The 22,486-nt window shown below is 33.5% G+C and overlaps 1 protein-coding gene across 1 annotated transcript; it reads left to right on the top strand.

Annotated features, from left to right (window-relative positions):
- The first annotated feature begins 3,359 nt into the window (after positions 1-3,359).
- On the top strand, positions 3,360-22,194 carry LOC133186345 (fibroleukin-like). The gene is made up of 5 exons (XM_061321598.1): positions 3,360-3,464; positions 7,112-7,248; positions 18,034-18,130; positions 20,139-20,306; positions 21,204-22,194. Exons 2-5 carry the CDS (start codon positions 7,222-7,224, stop codon positions 21,455-21,457), a joined length of 546 nt encoding a protein of 181 aa, XP_061177582.1. The 5' UTR covers positions 3,360-3,464; positions 7,112-7,221; the 3' UTR covers positions 21,458-22,194.
- The last annotated feature ends 292 nt before the right edge of the window (positions 22,195-22,486 follow it).

Here is a 22,486-nt window from a genome sequence, read left to right as displayed (position 1 = left end):
TGAAATGATGGAGAACCATGGATATTCAATCTTAATGAATTATCAGATAAAATGAATTTGATACAGTCACTAATTCTTTTCCCATAGGCGACAGTGTAAACGTTTCTTCACATAGCAATGTCCCTAATTTTCATTCAGCAGTGAGAGACCTCTCAAATCAAAGCACATTAACTTGTCTTTCCTTGGTTAAAATCTCAAAAGTGGCATGTAAGATTCATTTTGCTGCAAAATGGGTTTGTCTGTGTTAATCTCTGAACATGAAAGTGAAAGTAGGGGAATTCCAGATTTTTCACTGGTGTTATAATACAAAAAATAATTCAGCTAAACTGTTTGATAAATTACGTTTGCCAAGCTATTTGGAAGGGAACATATTCCTCATCAAAAAGTATGAGGCTCAGTTTAGTATATTATCACATTTTTTTTAAATTCAAGACTGCAAGTTAAGGAGCTTATAATATTTTTTTTCTGCACTATCTTCTTCCCCTACCGATTCCAAATAATAAGAGGTGTGCACCTAATTATATATTTCAACACATACATACATACATACATACATACATACATACATATATATATATATATATATATATATATATATATATATATATATATATATATATATATATATATATATATATATATATATATATATATATATATATATATATATATATATATATATATATATATATATATATATATATATATGAATGCTTCAAAAAGGAGCCATTTTAATACACAACAAATTTCTCAGATTTATTTTTTTTTATAGTTAATGTATGTGACAGACATGATTGTCAGAATGGAAACTGTGAGGCAGATCATTGCATTAAAAGAGGTTACAAGTGCAACTGTTTCCCTGGTTATTTCGGGAATAATTGCGAAGGTAATGTGTCTAGTTTATACAACACTATAGGACTATTTCTGAGGATCCAAATGTTTGGATATCAATAATGGATATTTGAATCATGTTTATATTTTTATTGCAGTATGAATCCTATCAGGAATTGTTATAGAAATTAATTTAATTTGTATGTAACTTTCACGATTAAAAGAATACATGTACTTACATGTTAACCTTTATTTTGTTGACAGTATTATCTCCACTCGAACGCAGCTATATTAAGTATGCCCGAAGTTTTAAATTGCGTTCAAAACATGTCATCAAATTTACAGCTAGGTTTTGAATTCAATATGTATAGAATTTGCACATAAATACAGACAATTTGCAAAAAGGGATAGCACTACTAAATATCAACACTTTGGTGCCATATTCTATGTCCAGACTGATCACGAGACGGTCAATTATAATTTCTTTCAATGTTGCACATCGCTTTGGCGCAAGAGCTTAGAACAACTTTATTTACATTTTGTTACAGAAATAAACTAACTGTATTCTAATGTACCTGAAAACTGTAAGGGACGAGCCAAAGTATCATTAATTAACGAAAATTTTCAAGAGAATTAAAAACTTAAACGGGCTTGCCACGGGAAGTTGTCAATGTAACGTCGAATAGATTTACACCTTTTTGACGCAGGTCATATTGCGATCATATCCAGTTTCAAAGGGGTAGAAATGACCTCCTTGGGTATTGACATACATACCATTTAATGCATAAATTGACAACATAATAACGATACCTAATGTGTCATATAAACACAGTAAGAATGCAGGTAGTATGCTCCCCTCCTCGCTAATGTAACAATCTGTACAACAGATGTGCAGTTAGGCTTGTGATGATGGTGGATTTGCATCTAATTAATATTAAACCTTGTATCATACCGCCGAAACACTAAATAAATATCGAGTCAACTGATCTGAGGTACGTGGCTAATGTGAGCCACTTTCTTTTGAACCATTGATAATTACTGGAAATTTCTTAGATTTCAATATTGTATCTACAGTAAATGTGTGTGACAGTAATGATTGTCAGAACGGAGGAACTTGTGTGGCAGACCAGTTCAGTGCACGAGGATACACTTGCAACTGTACCATTGGTTCTTTCGGGGAAAATTGTCAAGGTAATTTGTTAATTACTTAAAATACAGCAGGGCTCCTAGGGATTAATATTTAGGCCAAAAGGATGCGTATCGAAAATCACATTTTATCTGATTGTTTACTTACTTGTTTGTTTGTTGTTATACCCGCCTTTCTAAGAAAATTCAAGTATATTGTTGTTATCCTGTACCGTCCGTCCGTTCCCTCTGTCTGTCACACCAGCTTCTTCCACAAACTACTCCTACACCTTTAACAGCAGCCATCTCATCTTTTGGAATATGATTGGGGGTGTCCTGTAGGTGTGCAATAAGGATTTGTATCGGTTTTCACCCTGTGGGCGATTAGGGTAAAAAAAAAAAAAAAGATGTTTTCTACAAAACCTGGCTCTCTGATCTCTCTCTCTCTCTCTTTTTATACATTTTTCGCAGTAGCCCATTTATATTTTAGATTTATGATTGGGAGTGTCAGATATGCAATACGGTTTTGTAATTTCCTCTGGGGCCAATTGGGTGTCAAGAAACGATGTTTTCTATACAGAGACCTGGTTCCCTGACCTCCTCCTACATTTTTGCAGTAGTCAAAGCATCTTTTGGAACATAATTGGGAATATCCTGTAGATGTGCAATAAGGTTTCGAAATATTCCTTTTGCACCCTTTGGACCAAATTGAGTTAAAAATAATATGACGATGAAAAAAAATTGCAAAGGCCAATTCGTATTTTGGAATAAGAATTGATTTTAAATGGGAGGTTGTTTAAAATCCACAAATTTTAGGATTTTTTAAAAACATTTTTGACCAGGCTACTCTCCCCCCCCCCTCCCCCCACACACATCATGGCTTGATCATATTATACACATACCCTATTTTTTCTTGACATGTAGAAATTGAGAACATGGGGCGGGATAAAATGATTTTCATTTCAAATTCTAGAAGGGTGGGCTGACCCCGGGAAGTCTTCAATGTAACATCGAATAGATTGATACCTTTCTGAGTGAGGTCATATTGCGATTATTTCCAGTTTCAAAGGGGTGGGTTATGACAAATATACCATTTAATGCATAAATTGACAACATAATGACAATACTTATTATGTCATATAAACACAGTAAGAATGCAGGTAGTATGCTCCCCTCCTCGCTAATGTAATAATCTGTACAACAGATGTGCAGTTAGGCTTGTGATGATGGTGGATTTGCATCTAATCAATATTAAACCTTGTATCATACCGCCGAAACACTAAATAAGTGTCGAGTCAACTGATCTGAGGTACATGGCTAATGGGAGCCACTTTCTTTTGAACCATTGATAATTACTGGGAATTTCTTAGATTTCAATATTGTATCTACAGTAAATGTGTGTGACAATAATGATTGTCAGAACGGAGGAACTTGTGTGGCAGACCAGTCCAGTGCACGAGGATACACCTGCAACTGTACCATTGGTTCTTTCGGGGAAAATTGTCAAGGTAATTTGTTTATCATTTAAAATAGAGCAGGGCTCCTAAAGATTAATACTTACGTCCAAAAGGATTGCATATTCATAATATGAAAATAAAGTTTTATCTGTTTATTAGTTTGTTTGCTTGCTTTTTGTTTGTTTGGGTTTTTTTTCTGTTTGTTTTTACTGTTTTTTTTTTTTTTTTTTTTTTTTTTTTTTTTTTTTTTTTTATTATTATTATTATTTTTTTTTTTGCTTTGCAAGAACATATCCTTTTACCGTTAATCTTAATAATCTATGTATGTGAAAGCCATAATTGCAAGAATGGAGAGACTTTTATAAAGACCAATCCAGTACACGAGATTACAGGTTCGGCTATGTCAACGTTTATAACGGGGATAATTATTGCTTACAGTAGAACACGGTTCTATCAAACAATCATTAACCATCAATATTGATTACTGTAAAAATAGTTTCTTTGACAACTTAGCAGTGTTAATAAGTTTGACCGTCTGTTATTTTTTTTTTCTTCCTCGGTTGGATATTTCTTTAACCTACATTTATGTTTATCCCTATATCTTCCTGATTACTAATTCGTGATGAGAAATAACAACAATTGAATGTTGTATTGTTTTGATTTGAAAAAGGCATTCCTTACTCTTTTGAGATGTTTGACCACAAATGGGGTTTCAAAGAAATTTTTACAGAGTCCCCTCTTCCTTCCCTTTCTCTCCCTAAAAATTATCCACGTATTTGTAAGTATTTGAGAGTCTCTATACTGCTTGAAAAATAAATATATCACTAGTCAATCTGCTTATAACTTTCATTTATGGTTTCAAAAATTGCTATTAAGTGAAAACGCATCGGCCTAGTTTATGGCATTTTATTTTATGTCGGACAAATGTATTAGTGTTAGGTTTTGTATATAAAATAAATTTATAGAACTTGGTCAGAATATATATTTTAATTTATTTAAAGAGGAACAGGACAATGAGCTGAAAAAAATCTAGTCAATCAATTTTTGTCACATATTGTATATTTCTAATTTAATATGTCCTACATATCTTAAAACAGTTCTGTCATCAGATTTCTTGACTTCTTTAAGAGATATCGCCATACAAATATCGTTCCGTACAGTGTTTGTATGGCGTTTTGGTTCCTTTGGTCTTCATGTTTACGGGTCCATTATTGAGTCCATAAGGGGAATTTTTGAGCAAAAAAAAAAAAAAAAAAAAAAAAAAAAAAATACGTATGAGAACGTGTATCTTTTCAAGTATTTCAGAATATAAAAAAGTTTAGAATTCTTAAAGCACTTTTTCATATTTCATAATGTATATGGTTTGGATAAATTATGCACTTTTCAAGACAGCTTCCACGACAAAAAATTCACTTGGGAAAAAAAATCTCTCAATAAATATTTTAAAAATTATGATAGAACTGAAGTCCTTCATCGTAATTATTAATTGTATCAATATCGAAAGGTGAAGCGTACCCCAATATCGCACAGGACATCCTTGAACAAGACATAATCGTGGTAAAGATGATTCATGTTCACATTTTCCGAGTAAGGGAAAAACAACTGTGACGTCACACGATAACTTAAACAAGCAATATGGAATATAAATTCAGAAAATCTCGCTACCAAACACGCAAAATTTATTATTGCAATTCCAGCTTTAAAAAATCCATCACCATGCATTGACTGTGACCTGTTTTTATGTAATACGACTGAGCAGGTAATCAACCTGTACTTGATCTCACAGCACGTAGAGATCATATATGACGTCACTGACCTGTAAGATTTCCGCGTAAAGAAATACAGGGGTGGATCAATCAATTTCACATTTTTTAAAAATATTTACATGATCGTTTAAAACTCTTAAGTATTTTAACATTAAATGTTGAAGCTTAACAAGTTGTACAAAAATTACACATATATTGATGATTTGAATAATGTTTAGCACCTACATTTACGGTGACTATGAAATAGTCAATTGCGTCAAGTGGCATGTGTCCTGTCTCCCCTTAAATTTGATATTCAAAACCTAGGTCCACTCTTTCGTTTTCCCTTACTGTACATTTTGTTAAATTTTAGGAAGAAAAAAATTATATACAAAATCAATTTTTTATATAACCAAGGGTATTGATCCGGTGTATTGAAGTGGACAATTGTTATTTTGGTTTTTATTGGTTCTTGATTTGAAAGGTTTTTGTTCGATTGGTTTTCTTTAAAGCTCTCCCTCTTATTCCGATCACTCTTTGTTTTCTTCTCTGAGTCTGTTGTCATCACCATTCATAGTCATACTTATATTAAACATATTTGTGGGAAAGCCTGTTCTCTTAGAATGGGCTATGATTCCACTATGTTCTATTCGTATAACTCACACGGCGGGTGTGACCTGTCGACAGGAGACGCTTACTCCTCCATGGATCCTGATCCTACCTCTGATGTTTTCATAGGTCTTGTTTGCCTTGCCCCCAGTTTGTTTTGCTTCAATCAACTTTTTAACTTGATTATTGTTCGTTATCTTCATATTTCACTCCACTGTTTGCAATGAATAATTTTGAACTCTGACAGGAGTTTTTGTTTGATTCCACATCCCTGTTACACTTATATTGTGTCATATTTTAGAATGATTGCACGTACATTATTTTGACGCATAGAAATTACTCTTCTTACAATTTACCTGCTTCTTAGAGTACTATTATGAAAAAATGAAGAATTTTCTTTTTTATTTTAATAATATCGTAAAAAGTGTATTTTAATGACAATGTAGCTCCTTCATTTCAATGTAGTATTTAAACTACTTGAAAATGGTGGCTTTTAAATAACTTGAAGCTGAAGATCGATTGATTGATTGACTGTATGTTGTTTTACGTCCCATTCGAGAATTTTTCACTCATAAAGAGACGTCACCATATGCCTGTGAAGGGCTTCAAATTTTGACCTTTACTCGGCACTCAGGCCATTGAGCATTGAGGGATCTTTATCGTGCCAACGCCTGTCGAGACACGGGGCCTCGGTTTTTAAGGTCTCATCCGAAGGACCCGCAACTTTCACTTCAAAGTGCCGAGCGCATGGCGAAGGAACATTTGTACCCATTTTTTATCGACTTAGGTCAGTCGCGGCCGAGATTCGAACTCACGACCCCCCGATCAAGAAGCGAGCGCCTTACCGACTGAGCTACCGTGAACGGTGAAGCTGAAGAAAATCTGTCCTTAATAAGACCTCAAAATCTTTCCTTAATAAGACCTTGAAATAAAAAAAAATGTTAATCATTGTTTCTTTATTTGACAATTAGAGCAAATAATAGGTGCAAACTTGCCAACTGATATCATCAATAATTATATCGTGATAAGTATTAGTCAATCGATGTACAAAAATTAAATAAACCCCATCCATAAATTTGACATTGTGGTCTTAGGCAAGGAAAAAAAAATTAAACATTATCAGCAAAAATTCAGTTCATTTAGCATCAGGACATTAAAAAATATTTGCAAAAATATTTAGAATATGATACAAAATTCAACCTCGGTATAATTGCACTTAACCTTTTTATGACACTCCTACTTATAATCTGCATGTCGATCTACACGGATCTTTATCCTGTCAATTAAAGATGTCTTTTTATTTCAGCATACAATCTCTGTATTCATTTCTTTGTTCTGCTTCAGTTCTTCCTGTGGATTGTAAGGATATTCGGGAAAGTGATCAAAACAATTCTGGTGTGTACAACATTTATCTTAATGGGAATATATCCAATCCTGTTCAAGTTTACTGCGACATGGAGACACTGGACGGTGGATGGACGGTATCTTTATATATATATATATATATATATATATATATATATATATATATATATATATATATATATATATATATATATATATATATATATATATATATATATATATATATATATAGAGTTGTACATTTAAAGGGCGTCGACGAAAGAACGTATATTAGATTACATACATGTATATTTTAAGTTTCAAAAGTTCCATCACTTGTAGGAATTATTTAACTAAATGTAACATATTTTGAATATTATTTGAAATAAAACAGACAATTACCTCGATATCGAGAAATGAATTGTTTATAAAAATAATTATGCAACTTTCTTGTAATTCAGCGAATAAAATATTAAATGAAATGCCCTAGCGATTTAATCAAAGATATTATAAAATAATCTGAAAGATTCAACATATTTATCCGCTCATGACTTAGTTTACAAAATGAATTTGGAATGGCCATTCTATGGTTTGTTTTGTGTATGACCGTAGGTCGCTGGTTCACACACCGATTGATCCCCGGTGACCTCCTTTGACACGCGCTATCGAGGGAGGTGTTACATAATTGTAAACACACAAGGTGAATGTAAAAGGCGTGCACTTAATGGCTGTGAATAGTGTATGCTTCAGTTATGTTTTATTTTCTCACTATATTGTTTGTTTTTTATATGATAGAAGAAAAGGTCATCTTTTTTCCTTTTTTAGTAGACCGAATTTGAAAAAAAATGAAATTAAAGGGAAAGTTGTCAGTAAATAACTTGAAAATAAAGCACAAAACACTTCAAGACCCTTATTCTAAAGAATATTAGCATCTTATATAGCCAGGTTTATTATTTATAGTAAGTTTGTTTTAGTTACACGCATGAAGAGCTCTCGTTTACTTGCTGAATGAAAACAGTTACCTGTATATGGGTCAAGCTTCTGGCTCATTAAAAACACAAGACTCGAACAAAATAACATTTTCATGAGATCAATAAGACGTCAAAGAACAACTTTTTTAACAGCAGCCATTTCGAAATATTTACCGTTTTTGAGTTATAAAGCAAAAACTTTAAAGGGCTCCAGATCCCTAATTTTAGGGGCCAACCCCTTTTTAGGGGTGTCAAATGAAAGGCCTTAAAATTGTGCACAACTTTTATTCTACATGTTTTATCAAAATATTCTTAGTTTTAAAGATACAAAGGAAAATATGTCTAATTTTCGCTCTTTTAGGCGTTCTAATTTTTAACCCTTATATAGCGCCATTTTGAATACAGAAATCGAAAAACAAAAACCGATGTGCACAACTTCAATCCTTCTATTATTTAAATTCGGTAGAATTTCTGCTCCAGCTTTTGTAGTCTCGGAGCCTTTGTCTGGAAAAAAGGCACCTAAATTTTCATTTAAAGGGGAATAACTCAAAAGTGGAAGTGACTTTTTGAATTGTTTGACAGCATTCTGATTGAGTTTTGTAACGTCTATAAACTCTGCAAATTTGAGCAAAATCCGTTGAAAAATGAGCGAGATATGAGGTCTCAAAGTTGGCGTCTAGGAAAAAGAAGAAAAAAAAAAGAATAATAATCTTAACCATCAGAATCAGTAGAAGGTCTTCCGTTGGGACGGAAGACCTTTATAAAAAAGTTGAAAAGAAACAACAGAATAATAAGAAGGTCTTCCGTTGAGACGAAAGACCTTAATAATAACTAGATGCGATCTCGTTGCGAGCAACGAGTGGGTCTTCCGTCCGATTTTTGATGAGATAAGAATTTGACTTAGATTTTCGTTCAAATACAATGATATGAATAAATTGTTAAGACAAACAATTTTGCTTCAGTAATGTGTATCAATATATTGATCATTAAAGGGTTATAGATTAAAGACTTTTGGCCCGTCTTGGCCCCTCATGTCAGAAATGAGTCCCTTTTTCTTGATATCATCTTAAAGCTCTCATGACTTTGAACACTCTTTGTTCAACAACTATTCAGAAGTTCTTTTTCGTTTCCGAGATATATGCAAAAGAAATATTATGGGCAGGCCCTTCAAGTCCTAAATGATTATATATTGCGCCAAAGATTATGCAATCAGGCCCCTAATGATCCCTTATTGCATAACATATGATGTCACCATCATGTTATATAGTAAAAGAGTGTGAAGATGCACTATTTCGCTTCAGTAATATATTACAAAATATTGATCATTAAAGAGTAATTGATTGAATACTTTCGGCCGGCCCCTAATTTAAGGGATCAGACTTTTTTTTTCTTGATATCGCATTAAAGCTCTCATGATTTTAAACACTTTTTGTTCAACGACTACTGTAGATCACATTATTTTCGGGACACCTTATTTTCTTGAGATGGCTATTTGATATTTATGAGCGAGACAAAATTTTCGCGAGGTCTGCTTTTTGTTGTACATAATCTTTAACAATACAATTATACGCGAGAATAAAATTTTCGCTAGCAGACAGACTTGCATAATTACGCGAAAATTAAGATCTCGGAAAAAAAGTGATTTACGGTATTCAGAAATTCTTTTTCGTTTTCGAGATAATCGCAAAAGAAGTATTTAGGGGTCAGCCCTTCAACTCCTTAATTGGGACGTTTAGCAAAAAATTGTAAGTTGCATATTGTTTAGTTATTTTGAATATCTTTTGATCGATATCGCTCAACAAAACATTTCTCACTTTTGAGAGGTAAAGCATCAAAGATTTTGCATTCTGCCCCTTATGGCCCCTTATCATGTAACATATGATCTGAATATCATAATATATAGTTGTAAATTGGTGAGATAAACATTTTGCTATAGCAATGTATTACAAAATATTGATCGTTAAAGAGTTATTGATTAAAGTCTTTTGGCCCCTCTTGGCCTTTTTTTTTTTCGAGGAACCAGCTCATTTTTCTTCATACCACTTTAACGCTCTCATGATTTTGAATACTTTTTGTTCAACAACTATTTAGAAATTCTTTTTCGTTTCCGAGATATTTGCAAATGAAATATTTTGGGGCCGGTACTTCAACTACTTATTGGGGACGTTAAGCAAAAATAAAAGGTTATGTAAAATTCATATGAAGACCTTTTATCCCTAAATATTTCTAAGGAATTCATTGAACAGTGTTCGAGAAATCGAGTGCACAAAATTTTGTCTGAAAAAAAGAATAATAATAATTCTCTAGATTTTGGGTTCATCAATTTTAAAACAAATTATATATTTAGCACTTTGAAAAAAGTTTCTATTAACCCTATTAATATCATAGAAAAATGTTGAAAAACAAAAAAGGTGAAAAATTCGACTTTTTTTAATTCGCTTCCGGTAGCAACCGAAAGTACTGCTGACGAAAAACAAAGGAATTTTGAACATTTAGAAGTCATGTTCTATCATCTCTAATAAGTCTTCAGTTCATATCTTTAGCCGTTCCTCAAATCCTTCGAGGACAAAATTTCATTTTAAAATCAGAAAATTGTCCATAACTTGGCACTGGAACCGAATTTTCCAAAAAACTGAATTGTATTTGAAATTCATATAAAGACCTTTTATCTCTGAAAATTTCAAGAAATTTATTGAATAGTGTTCGAGAAATCGCGTGCACAAAATTTTGTCTAAAAAAAAAGAGTAATAATAATAACTAGAAACTCAATGCGAGCAATGAGAGGTCTTCCGTCCGATTTTGAAAATAAAAACGTAAATTCAAGCTGAAAAGGTGATAAAAGAAATTCAGACACTCTGGAGATTTAACCCTGGTTGTCAGCGTGAAAATCCAACGTGCTAACCATTAACCATTTACTTTTTTTGCATCACTTCCTGTCACGACCGGAAGTAACGGCGATACAAGATTTCCTCGCCATTCAAATAAACTGATGACTGACTATCAGTCCTGAAAGTTTTAGACTTCAGTCGTTTACTGTTGCTGAGTAATATTGTGAGAACAAATTCTAATTCAGAGGACAGGTAAACACGCGACCGGAAGTGAATTTTATAAAAAATCTCTGACGTTTCTCTATACATCTGCAGTATCTACAAAATGCATAAAAACATTTCAAGTACTTTATCGATAAGCAATACTTATGAGATAGTTAAATATCGAAATAACGTAGTTTATCACCTAAAACCGGAAGTTGACGTTTTTGTTTCCGGTGGAATCTAACATATTTCAAAACAGCGAAAGAGATGCAATAAAGGGATGCAAACTTTAATTTAAAAAAGAAAAGTTAAAATTTTTGATTTTTTTGATCACTTCCTGTGACGACCGGAAGTTACGACTGACGCGTTTAACCAAAATGGGTTTGCCTACTCCTCAAAGTCTGCTACTCATAAAAATTTGGTGTTTTAATCTTTTACCTGTTTTTGAGATCTCGCTCAGACAATTTTTCATTTTGAGGACAGAAAAACACGCGACCGGAAGTTAATTTTTGAAAGATATTTGAGGTTACTCTAGACATTTGCAGTCTGAATAACATATTTAAAATTCATTTCAAATGCATTATCTATAAAGAATATTTATAGAAATGTAAAATACTCAAATCTTGTAGTTTTTCTCTTATAACCGGAAGTTGTCGTTTTTGTTTCCTGTGGGACCAACATCTTGCGAATCTGCGAAAAAGATGCAATAAAGTGATACAATTTTTAAATAAAAAGAGAAAAGTTGAAATTTTCGATTTCTTTGATCACTTCCTGTGACGACCGAAAGTGACGGCTGACGCTCTGAACCCAAGTGGTTTTGGCTACACCTTAAGGTCTGTTGCTCATATAAGTCTGGTGTCTTAATCTCTTACCGTTTCCGAGATCTTGCTCAGACAACTTCTCATATTTAGGACAGAAAAACACGCGACCGGAAGCGAATTTTTGAAAGATATTTGAGGTTACTCTAGTCATTTGCTGTCTGAATAACATATTTAAAATTCACTCCAAATACTTTATCTACAAAAGATATTAATGGAAAAGAAAAATACTCAAATTATGTAGTTTTTCTCTTATAACCGGAAGTTGACGTTTTTGTTTCCGGTGGGACCAACATATTTCAAAACTACAAAATAGATGTTATAATGTGATGTAAGAATTGATCTAAAAAAGGAAAGTTGAAATTTAACGATTTCTTTGATCACTTCCGTAAGCGACCGGAAGTACCGACCACGAACGAAAAGGTGCCTTCTCCAATCTAAAAATCTTGTTCTATCATCTCTTACACGTCTCGAGTTAATATCTTAAGCCATTCTTGAGAACACTCGCGGACAAAATTTCATTTTAAAATCAGAAAATTGTCCATAACTTGGCACTGGAACCGAATTTACAAAAAAAAGGAATTTTATATAAAATTCATATAAAGACCTTTTATCCCTGAAAATTTCAAGGAAATTCATTGAATAGTTTTCGAGAAATCGCGTGCACAAAATTTTGTCTGAAAAAAAAAGAATAATAATAATAATAAGAAGAAGAAGAAGAAACAATAGAATCACTATAGGTCTTCCGTTGTGAACGGAAGACCTAATAATAATAATAAGAAACAATAGAATCACGATTAGGTCTTCCGTGGAGACGGAAGACCTTAACTAGACGAGCTTGTTGCAAAGCAACAAATAAGTCTTCCGTCTAAATCTCAAGGAGATGAGATTGAGACCGAGAGACTTCTATGGTCATATGTGCAAAAATGAGCCATTTACCATTACTCTTGGTGTGACCGGAAGTGACGTCATTTTGACGACTTTTAATGGTCACCTTAGCTGCTACTTATCATTTTGAACAACTTTTTTTCTATGAAGCTATACAAATTCTCGATACTTTTTGAGATATCAGGAAAACACTTTTGGCCCCTCTAGCTCTCTAATGTTAGGGGCCAGGCCCTTATTGTTGGTATGCTTTGAAAGATCGTAACATTCTACACAACTTTTGTTCTATATGTTTTAACAAAACATTTACAGGTAAAAAAAAATAGTATAGAAAATGTGCTAAGAAATTTAAAATTCCAGATAGGACATTTTTCGGGCCATAGCGAGCGCCGACGTGCGGCATTTCCGGTAAAAATGAAATGCGTTATGCATATCTACAGACATAGGTCTACCATACCTGAAAGTTTCATGTTTCTAACTAAAGCCGTATATGGGAAAATCTGGGGACAGCCTGACCCTTCAAAAATCATTAAATCGACAATATCTCCGGACCGGAAGAGACGTCATCAAAACAGAAAAAAACGCACAAGGATCAAGTGATGATACATAAGTCCTGAAAGTTTCACGGAAATCCATCGAGCCGTTTTCGAGAAATCGCGTGCACAAAATCGGTAAGAAAAAAAAAATTAATAATAACTAGAGCAAAGCTCGTTGCAAAGCAACGAATAGGTGTTCCGTCCAATTTACGACGTTGACTGCTTGATAGATTTACACAAACAAAGAAGGAAGAACAAGTATATTTGAATAAAATAGGCGATTGAATTATTTAAAATAGGTTTAGAAACACATGAAAGAATGATATCTTTTAATTTCATCCCATTTCCGGTTCTTTTAAATTTACTTCCGATATGACAAGAGAAGTGCTCAAAACAACTTAAAACTCCACAATGAGTGTGTACAAATATTTCCTGAAAGTTTGGATGAAAAATACTCATTTTTGGACAACTTCCGGTTTAGAATTACAACTTCCGGTGGGAATGAAATGACTTGAAACACTGTATATGTTAATGTTATAAACATTCAAAAATGGAAAAATTTAAAAATTGCATATTTTTAAACTACTTCCGGTGGACAACGGAAGAGACGCCGGAAAAAACAAAACACCGGAGACAAATTTACAGATCATGATCTATTATCCCAGAAAGTTTCATGACTCTATCTTTAACCATTTTAGAGGAGAGACCCGGACAAAATTTCAATATAAATAAAGGAAATCGGGAATAACTCGCGACCGGAAGTGACATCATCAAAATAAAAAAAGGATGCCTTAAGTTCATGTAACTTGCCATCATTGCTAAAAGTTTCATGAAAATCCATCCATGCATTTACGAGAAATCGCGTGGACAAAATCGGTTAGAATAATAATAATAAAAAAAGTTGAAAAGAAACAACAGAATAATAAGAAGGTCTTCCGTTGAGACGGAAGACCTTAATAAAAGTGAAAAAGAAACCTAAGAATAACAAGAAGGTCTTCCGCTGAAGACGAAAGACCTTAACTAGATGCAATCTCGTTGCAAAGCAACGAGTTGGTCTTCCGTTTGATTTCTGATATATGAGGGTCTTTGAAAGGTGAAAAAGCAATTATAATTCTTGAGGGAAATGTCACCTAAAACCCTTTGAAATATATTTAGAAACAAATCAGACACGAATTCTTTTATTTTCAAATTACTTCTAGTTCTTCTAAAGTCACATCCGGTTGTGACCGGAAGTGCTAAGAACACATGTATATTGCACATTTAGCATGTATGAATTATCCCTGAAAGTTTCTATGAAAAATACTCAATTTTAGGCTACTTCCGGTTTCGGTAAGCCGTACTTTCGGTTGAAATAATATGACTTTAAACATTCGTCAACACTCTATATGAACACATACATTTGTTAAAAAATGAAAAAATTAAAAATTCGATATTTTAAAACTACTTCCAGTGGACAACAAGTGGTGCCTGAAAAAATGAAACCCGTATACCAAATTTAAGAGTCACGAACTATCATCCCTGAAAGTTTCATTACTAAATCTTTAACCATTTTTGAGAAAGCGCCTGAACAAAATTGCATTTTAAAATCAGTAAATCAGCCATAACTCGCGACCGAAAGTGACGTCGGCAAAATTACGAAAAAAAGGTTCAAGCTCATTTCATATATCATCATTTCTGAAAGTTTCATGAAAATCCATCGAGACATTGTCCGGAAATCGTCTGCACAAAATCGGTAGGAAAAATAATAATAATAATAGTGAAAAAGAAATAACATAATAATAAGAAGGTCTTCCGCTGAAGACAAAAGACCTTAATAACTAGAAACCTTGTTGCCATGACAGCAAGAAGGTCTTCCGTCCCTTTTCTGTCTTTGGAGAAGTTGATTCCTCATTAAACAACATGTTATGTTGTGCATTCCCTATAAAACACCTTCATACATAAAATATAATTAAACGTTTATATTTTGAAAATATTGCAAACTGGAACAGAAAAAAATACGAGACATCATTTTATGGAAGGGGGGGGGGGGACCTACGTACACATCATCTTTGTGTGAATTTTTTTTTTAAATTTGAGATTCTCACACTTGATTGTACAAAATATAAAATTATGATAAATAAGATTTTTTTTCATTTAAGGACTATCTACACTGATTTGTTTTATTTTACCTGATTTCATGCATTTGGTTAATCCCCCCCCCCATCCCCCGAGTCAGCACCACACAGGCATAACAAATTGATTGACAATTTGCTGATGTAGTACGTGAAAGCATTTTTTATTGTGTTAATACACTGATTATCAATAATTAACCTACCTTTATGTGCTAAGTTGCTTTGAGCTTTTAATTATGACGGATCTTGCTCTGAACTAAATGTCATTTAAGTTTTTCCCCTCTTATTTAAAATTGCTATTTGTTATTCAATCAAGATGAGAAAATAATAAATTCTACTTTCAAAATATAATTTGACGAATCTCCAGATTGTGATTCCATTGCATAAGTACCTAGCCACATTTACATTTACCTTGTTTTGTCATATCACAATTGAATGTATGCACATTAATAAGTGCAAAATTCAACTGCAAACTCTTTATGAAGGAGTAAAAAGGCACACTGCTTTTGTGAAGTCAAACACCATTGCTATGAAGTCGAACGACATAGCCCCCCCCCCCCCCCCCCTTCAAAGATGAAATCTTACATTTGAGCCCAAACAACAGTTGGAAAAAAATCGGACATTCTGGGGATTGAATCCGAGTCGACCGCATGAAAATTCAACACGCTAACCATTACGCTATCAAAGACCATCGCATCAAAGTAGCAAGTAATAAATATCTAGAGTACGGGTTAATTAATTTTTAAACAAATTACATAATTAGCATTCTGATAAGACTCTCTATTTAACCTATTAATATCATTAAAAAATATTGAAAACAAAATAGTTTTAAAAATTACCGTTTCAAATCACCTCTTTTGACGACCGGAAGTGGCGACGAAACACGAAATGTTTTCATCAGACATCTACAAATCACATTCTATCATACCTGAAAGTTTCAGACTTCTACCTTAAACAGTTTCTGAGAACATTCACGGACTAGATTTTTAGTGGAAAAAGTGAAAAATCGTAATAATTCCTGACCGGAAGTAATTTTCAAGATTTTAAAATGGCATAAGATAATACATAATTCCTGAAAATTTGGGTGAAAATCATTGAGTAGTTTTTGAGATATCGCAATTTGAAAAGGTCAAAAAAAAAAAAAATAAAAATGAAAAATAGAAAATAATAATAACTAGACGAGCTTGTTGCAAAGCAACAAATAAGTCTTCCGTCTAAATTTGAAGGAGATGAGATTGAGATCGAGAGACTTCTACGGTCATATGTGCAAAAATGAGCCATTTACCATTACTCTCGGTGTGACCGGAAGTGACGTCATTTTGACGACTTTTAATGGTCTCCTTAGCTGCTACTTATCATTTTGAACAACTTTGCTTCTTTGATGCTATACAAATTCTCAATACTTTTTGAGATATCAGGAAAACACTTTTGGCCCCTCTAGCTCCCTAATGTTAGGGGCCAGGCCCTTATTATTGGTATCCTTTGAAAGATCGTAACATTCTACACAACTTTTGTTCTATATGTTTTAACAAAACATTTACAGGTAAAAAGATATTATAGAAAAAGTGTTAGAAAATTTAAATTCCCGATAGGACTTTTTTCGGGCCATAGCGAGCGCCGACGCGCGGCACTTCCGATAAAAATGAAACGCCTTCCGCATATCTACAGAGATAGGTCTACCATACCTGAAAGTTTCATGTTTCTAATTAAAGCCGTATATGGGAAAATCTGGGGACAGCCCGACCCTTCGAAAACCATTAAATCGGCAATATCTCGGGACCGGAAGTGACGTCATCAAAACAGAAAAAAAGCATAAGGTTCAACTGATGTTACATATGTCCTAAAAGATTCATGGACATCCATCGAGCCGTTTTCGAGAAATCGCGTGCACAAAATCGGTAAGAAAAAAAAACAATAATAATAATAAAATTGAAAAAGAAACCTAAGAATAACAAGAAGGTCTTCCGCTGAAGACGGAAGACCTTAATAATAAGAAACAGTAGAATCACTAAAAGGTCTACCGTGAAGACAGAAGACCTTAATAAGAAGAAACAATAGAATCATTATAAGGCCTTCCGTGGAGACGGAAGATCCTAATAATAAGAAAGTTGAAAAAAGAAACATAAGAATAATAGAAGGGTCTTCGGCTGAAGACGCAAGACCCTAATAATAATAAAAGTGAAAAAGAAACAATAAAATAATAGCAGGCCCTTCCGTTGGAGATGGAAAACCCTTAATAAGAAACGATAGAATCACTATAAGGTCTTCCGTGAAAACGAAAGACCTTAATAAGAAACAGTAGAATCACTATAAGTTCTTCCGTGAAAACGAAAGACCTTAATAACAAACAATAGAATCACTATAAGGTCTTCCGTGAAGACGGAAGACCTTTATAATAAAAGTGAAAAAGAAACATAAGAATAATAGAAGTTTCTTCCGTTGGAGACGGAAGACACTAATAATAATAATAATAATAGTTGTTTTTGTTATTATTGTTGCTGTTGCTGCTGCTTGATTGATTTAATCTTTCTGAATGATTATTATTATAAAGATTGATAATCATTTTAAGGTAATCCAAAAACGAGTGGATGGTTCTGTGGGCTTTGACAGGATCTGGACGGATTATAAGAATGGTTTTGGTGTACCGGATCAGGAAGTCTGGATCGGTAAATTGTAAAACTTAAAATCCGATCATTTATACGTTGCTGAATTTGACTAAAGACCTTTTTCGGGACAAGTAAAATTTTGCATGGAAGAAACGACTGCAAAATATTTATTAGAATAATTATTTGTTGTGTGATTCATTAGAAGATAAAGGATGAATGCTCTTAGTAATAAGTACATGCAAACTATGCGACAAAATTAACTTTCAACGCGAGCCTTTTACTTTTAATGGTAAGTATCTAACCAACAACTTTATATAATTACATTAATTGAAGGTTTGCATATACAAAATGATGAGCCGCTTTCGTAAGTGAAGTTGATTACAATTTCTGGAATATCTTTAGAGTGATGAGGACGCTCACTTCTTTTACTATGTATATAGTCACCTCATGTTTATCTGTTGTTCTACAATGGGACTTTGTATACATAATTTTATATCAAAAGGAAGGTTATCAGGTGCAAGGAGCATGCGTCTGTTATCTTTAAAAACTGTTATTCTTACAGGTGATCTATCATAGCAAATGATTTTCGCAACGTTTTGACCTGTTGAATATCAAATTACCAAATGAATAATTTAACTTTGTGAATACTGAAGTTTTGTACATGTCTAGTATTGAAGAATATGTGTTGGAAGATGTTGATCCTGCTTCTCTTGCTCAAAGCAAATTAAATTTTAGTATCGAGAGAATTATGTTACTTTGCACACCCTGCCCTGTATTATTATTCACTATCTTGAGTTTTAAAAAAAATGTTACGAGAGTCTTAGTGAAGGTAAATAATTCCAAAGTGTCGCCATACTCCTTATCTTTGGTTTTCTGCATTTCTAACTGAGCTACGAGAAAATGTAATCGTACAAATAAAATCAGCAAGGTTTGACCTACGATCATACATTCCTGCGTATGCGTGTGATATGTCGGGTATTGACTTATGATAATATTTATGAAATACCAGATTTTGACTTACGTTCATACATTTATGATATGTCAGGTATTGACTTATGATCATACGTTTATGATATATCATGTTTTGACTTAAGATCATACGTTTATTACATGTCAGGTATTTACTTAGTTTATATTTAATTGCTGTGGTAATATTTAGAAATTTATTTCAAAATTAAGGATTATCTCCCTCATGCATAGCTCTGATCCTTCGACGTATTAGGCTCCAGTCTTTGGCACCTTTTTTCAGCTCTTCCAAGTCTTTTTATTTAAATATTTTGGATTTCCAAGGTTTCGGCTTGAGCATCACTGAAGAGACGTAATTTGTCGAAATGTGCATCTGGTGCATCACAATTGGTACCGTATATCGATTTACTTCATACTTTTATGATATGTCAAGTATTGATTTACGATCATACGTTCGTGTTATGTCAGGTATACAATCATAAATTTGTATAATCAGTCAGGTATTGATCATATGTATTTGTTGGAGCTTCTCCTTATTCTTAATTTCGTTTTGAAACCTTTGTAAATACTCGTACCTTACTGATGAGAGGAAGAACACGCGATTATGTCTTTTTTCTACCTACATGTATATAAGACATTGTCAAAATAGTCCACAAATACCTAATATATATACGAAATATTAAGATAACGAACAGTAATCAAACTCAAAAGCCCATTGAAACAATACAAACTTGGGAGGAGGAAAAACACGGACCTCTATGAACATCAGAGGTAGGGTCAGGTGCTATAGAGGAGTGAGCATCCCCTGTCGACCGGTCACACCTGCCGTGTGCTCCTTGTCATGATCGGGCAAACGGAAAAATCCGTAGACAATTCAGTGTGAAAATAATGTCCTAACAGATTGTATGAAAAACGTCAGTCAACGACTTTACGATAGATTGTATTTGCTGACAAGGTCATTGTATTAACATAGAAATATATGAAGAATGCACTAGATAGCTTAAAATGTAATTTGTTTCTTCCTTATATTTTACTTATGCTGGAAATAGAAATTGTATTGTTATTCCCTTATTGATTGAATTGTTGATATACTTTTAAACAGGAAATGATGTGATCCACCAATTAACAAAGGGAAATGACTCATCTCTCTATGTTTCCATAACTCAAGTGGATGGCACGACTTTATTTGAGTTGTATGGTCGATTTTCTGTTTCCGATGAAGCGGAGAATTATCAACTCTTTATGGATGGACCTGCCATAGGGACATTAGGTACGTTACAGGTGACATGAGTACATAACAAACACGTTAGAGCGTGGGAAAGACATGCATATGTATAAAACAAACTAAGAAAATTTCGTGTTTTGATTTGCAGTTTGATTGGCTAATTTTCTGATGTTTGAAGCAGTTAAATAAACATTGATGAAAGTGGGAACTTTTTATTGTGACGTCATAATAGAACGACACAAAGCATAAACCTTTTGTGTATTTCACATTACAAATCTCAACAAAATAAGGCGTAAACATCCAACAAAATGCATAGATTGCAATAGAATTGGAATAACTATCTTCGCATTTGTTCTTTACGATCGTTAACGTTGATTAAGGATCGCAAACATATTCTTGCAGTCAAGCAGGTTCGATCGCCAGTGGCCAGATAGCTCAGTTGGTAGAGCACCTAATTGGAGATTCAGGGTTCCCAGGTTCGAACCCCGGTCTGGTCCGTAGGATTTTTCTCCCTCGCCAGTAACATTTGGTGCCCTGTCTTGCCCTTGAAAACTAGGTTGGTGTCTTCAGGGCTGAGGACCTTTAAGGAGGAAGGAATGTGGCGGTCAGACGGGCTTGATCGCCGTTGGCCAGAAAGTTGAGTTGGTAGAGCACCTGACTGGAGATTCAGGTCCTGGGTTCGAATCCCGGTCTGGTCCATCGCATTTTTCTCCTCTCCTGTTTCACATCCATTTGACCGGCTTCGCCTACATGTCGCCAGTAAAACTTCGTTCGCGACCTTAGATCACCATTAACAGTCGCAAATAAGAAATGAAAAAAAGGTTATTCTCTGATTTTCATCCAGATACTTCAAGTTAAAACCCCTTAATGGGACTTTTTAGCGTTATTTTCCTTTGAAATGCTTAAGAGTGTATCATTACTTTTTTTTCTTCAATTCTATAGGTGATAGGATGTTAAACGTTAGTAGCGGTGACACTCTATCTGGGATGTTCTTTACTACCCCTGATAGAGACAATGATAGAAACCCGGTTGGTAGCTGTGCTGTAAGAAATCGAGGGGGATGGTGGTTTAACTATTGCCACGATGCCTACTTCAACGGACCCTGGGGTTCTACTATCTGGAGTCAGCCTTGGTTTCCCCTGATTGTAGATGGGAGAGATGTGAGGGGGACATTGATGATGGTCAAACGTGTCTAGTGATATCACTTTTTCTGTATACAAACTGGGACAGATGCGAGGGGTAAAGTTTCTCGGGACATTACTTATTCTGTATACATACTGTGACTAATGTGAGGGGGACATTGATAATGATTAAATGTGTCTAGGGGAATTACTTATTCTATATACAAACTGGTTCTGATCTGAGGACATTATTGATGATGATTCAACGTGTCAAGGGACATCTTTATCTTCTATATACAAATTATTTTCCTTTGAAAATTTCATGATCATTAAAAAAAATCTGATTATTTATATGTATGTTGGTGCCGGTGGTTTGCATTTGATTTACATATTTCTGAATTTATTTATTTATTGTTTTTTTATTCGTTGAATACTTAGCAAGACACTGTATAACGATTCTACTGAAGTTTTTAAAACACATCATGTTGGCATTTTTTTTTCCTGGTAAAGAAATTCAGTTACATTTAAAAATTATATATGTTGTAGATGTTCCCTTTCGATTGTTTTAGGTGGTTACTTTCTGAAGAACAAAAAGTAATTATTTCCTTTTTTCGTAAGTTTAAACTCGAAAAAGCCTTTTGTTGACGAGACAGATGTTCTTAGAACACAACTCTCTGATAAACTATTCTGATAAAAAAAAATATAATCAGTTATAATCTTTGCAATTTGTTTGCACTAAGTTCTATCTAAGTACTTAAAGGAATCGGGACAAAATTTGAAAAAGATATATTGTAAGCTTTTTTTTTTTTTTGATTATTCACTTTCTAGAGATTCATTGTAAATTTTCTGTATTGAATGAACTATGATAAGTTCTGTTAATAAACTGGGAACTAAAGTATTGTGTTCTTATTTAGAGTTATTGCCACATGAAGATAACCGAGTAATATGTAAACGGGAGATTTATGTGTTATGAAAGAAGTGATCATTTGAAGAACTTCACGTAACAAAATCATATACCTTTGATGTTCATAATTATCAAAGGAATTGAAATATGCCTAAAAAGGAAACATTTCCCTTATCTTGTCTCATAATTGTGATACTTAA

The sequence above is a fragment of the Saccostrea echinata genome, unplaced genomic scaffold (genome assembly GCF_033153115.1).
Source record: "Saccostrea echinata isolate AGI-Se365-2 ecotype Australia unplaced genomic scaffold, CSIRO_AGI_Sech_v1 ptg000013l, whole genome shotgun sequence".
NCBI lineage: Eukaryota > Metazoa > Mollusca > Bivalvia > Ostreida > Ostreidae > Saccostrea > Saccostrea echinata.
This window is presented reverse-complemented; position numbering and strand designations above follow the sequence as displayed.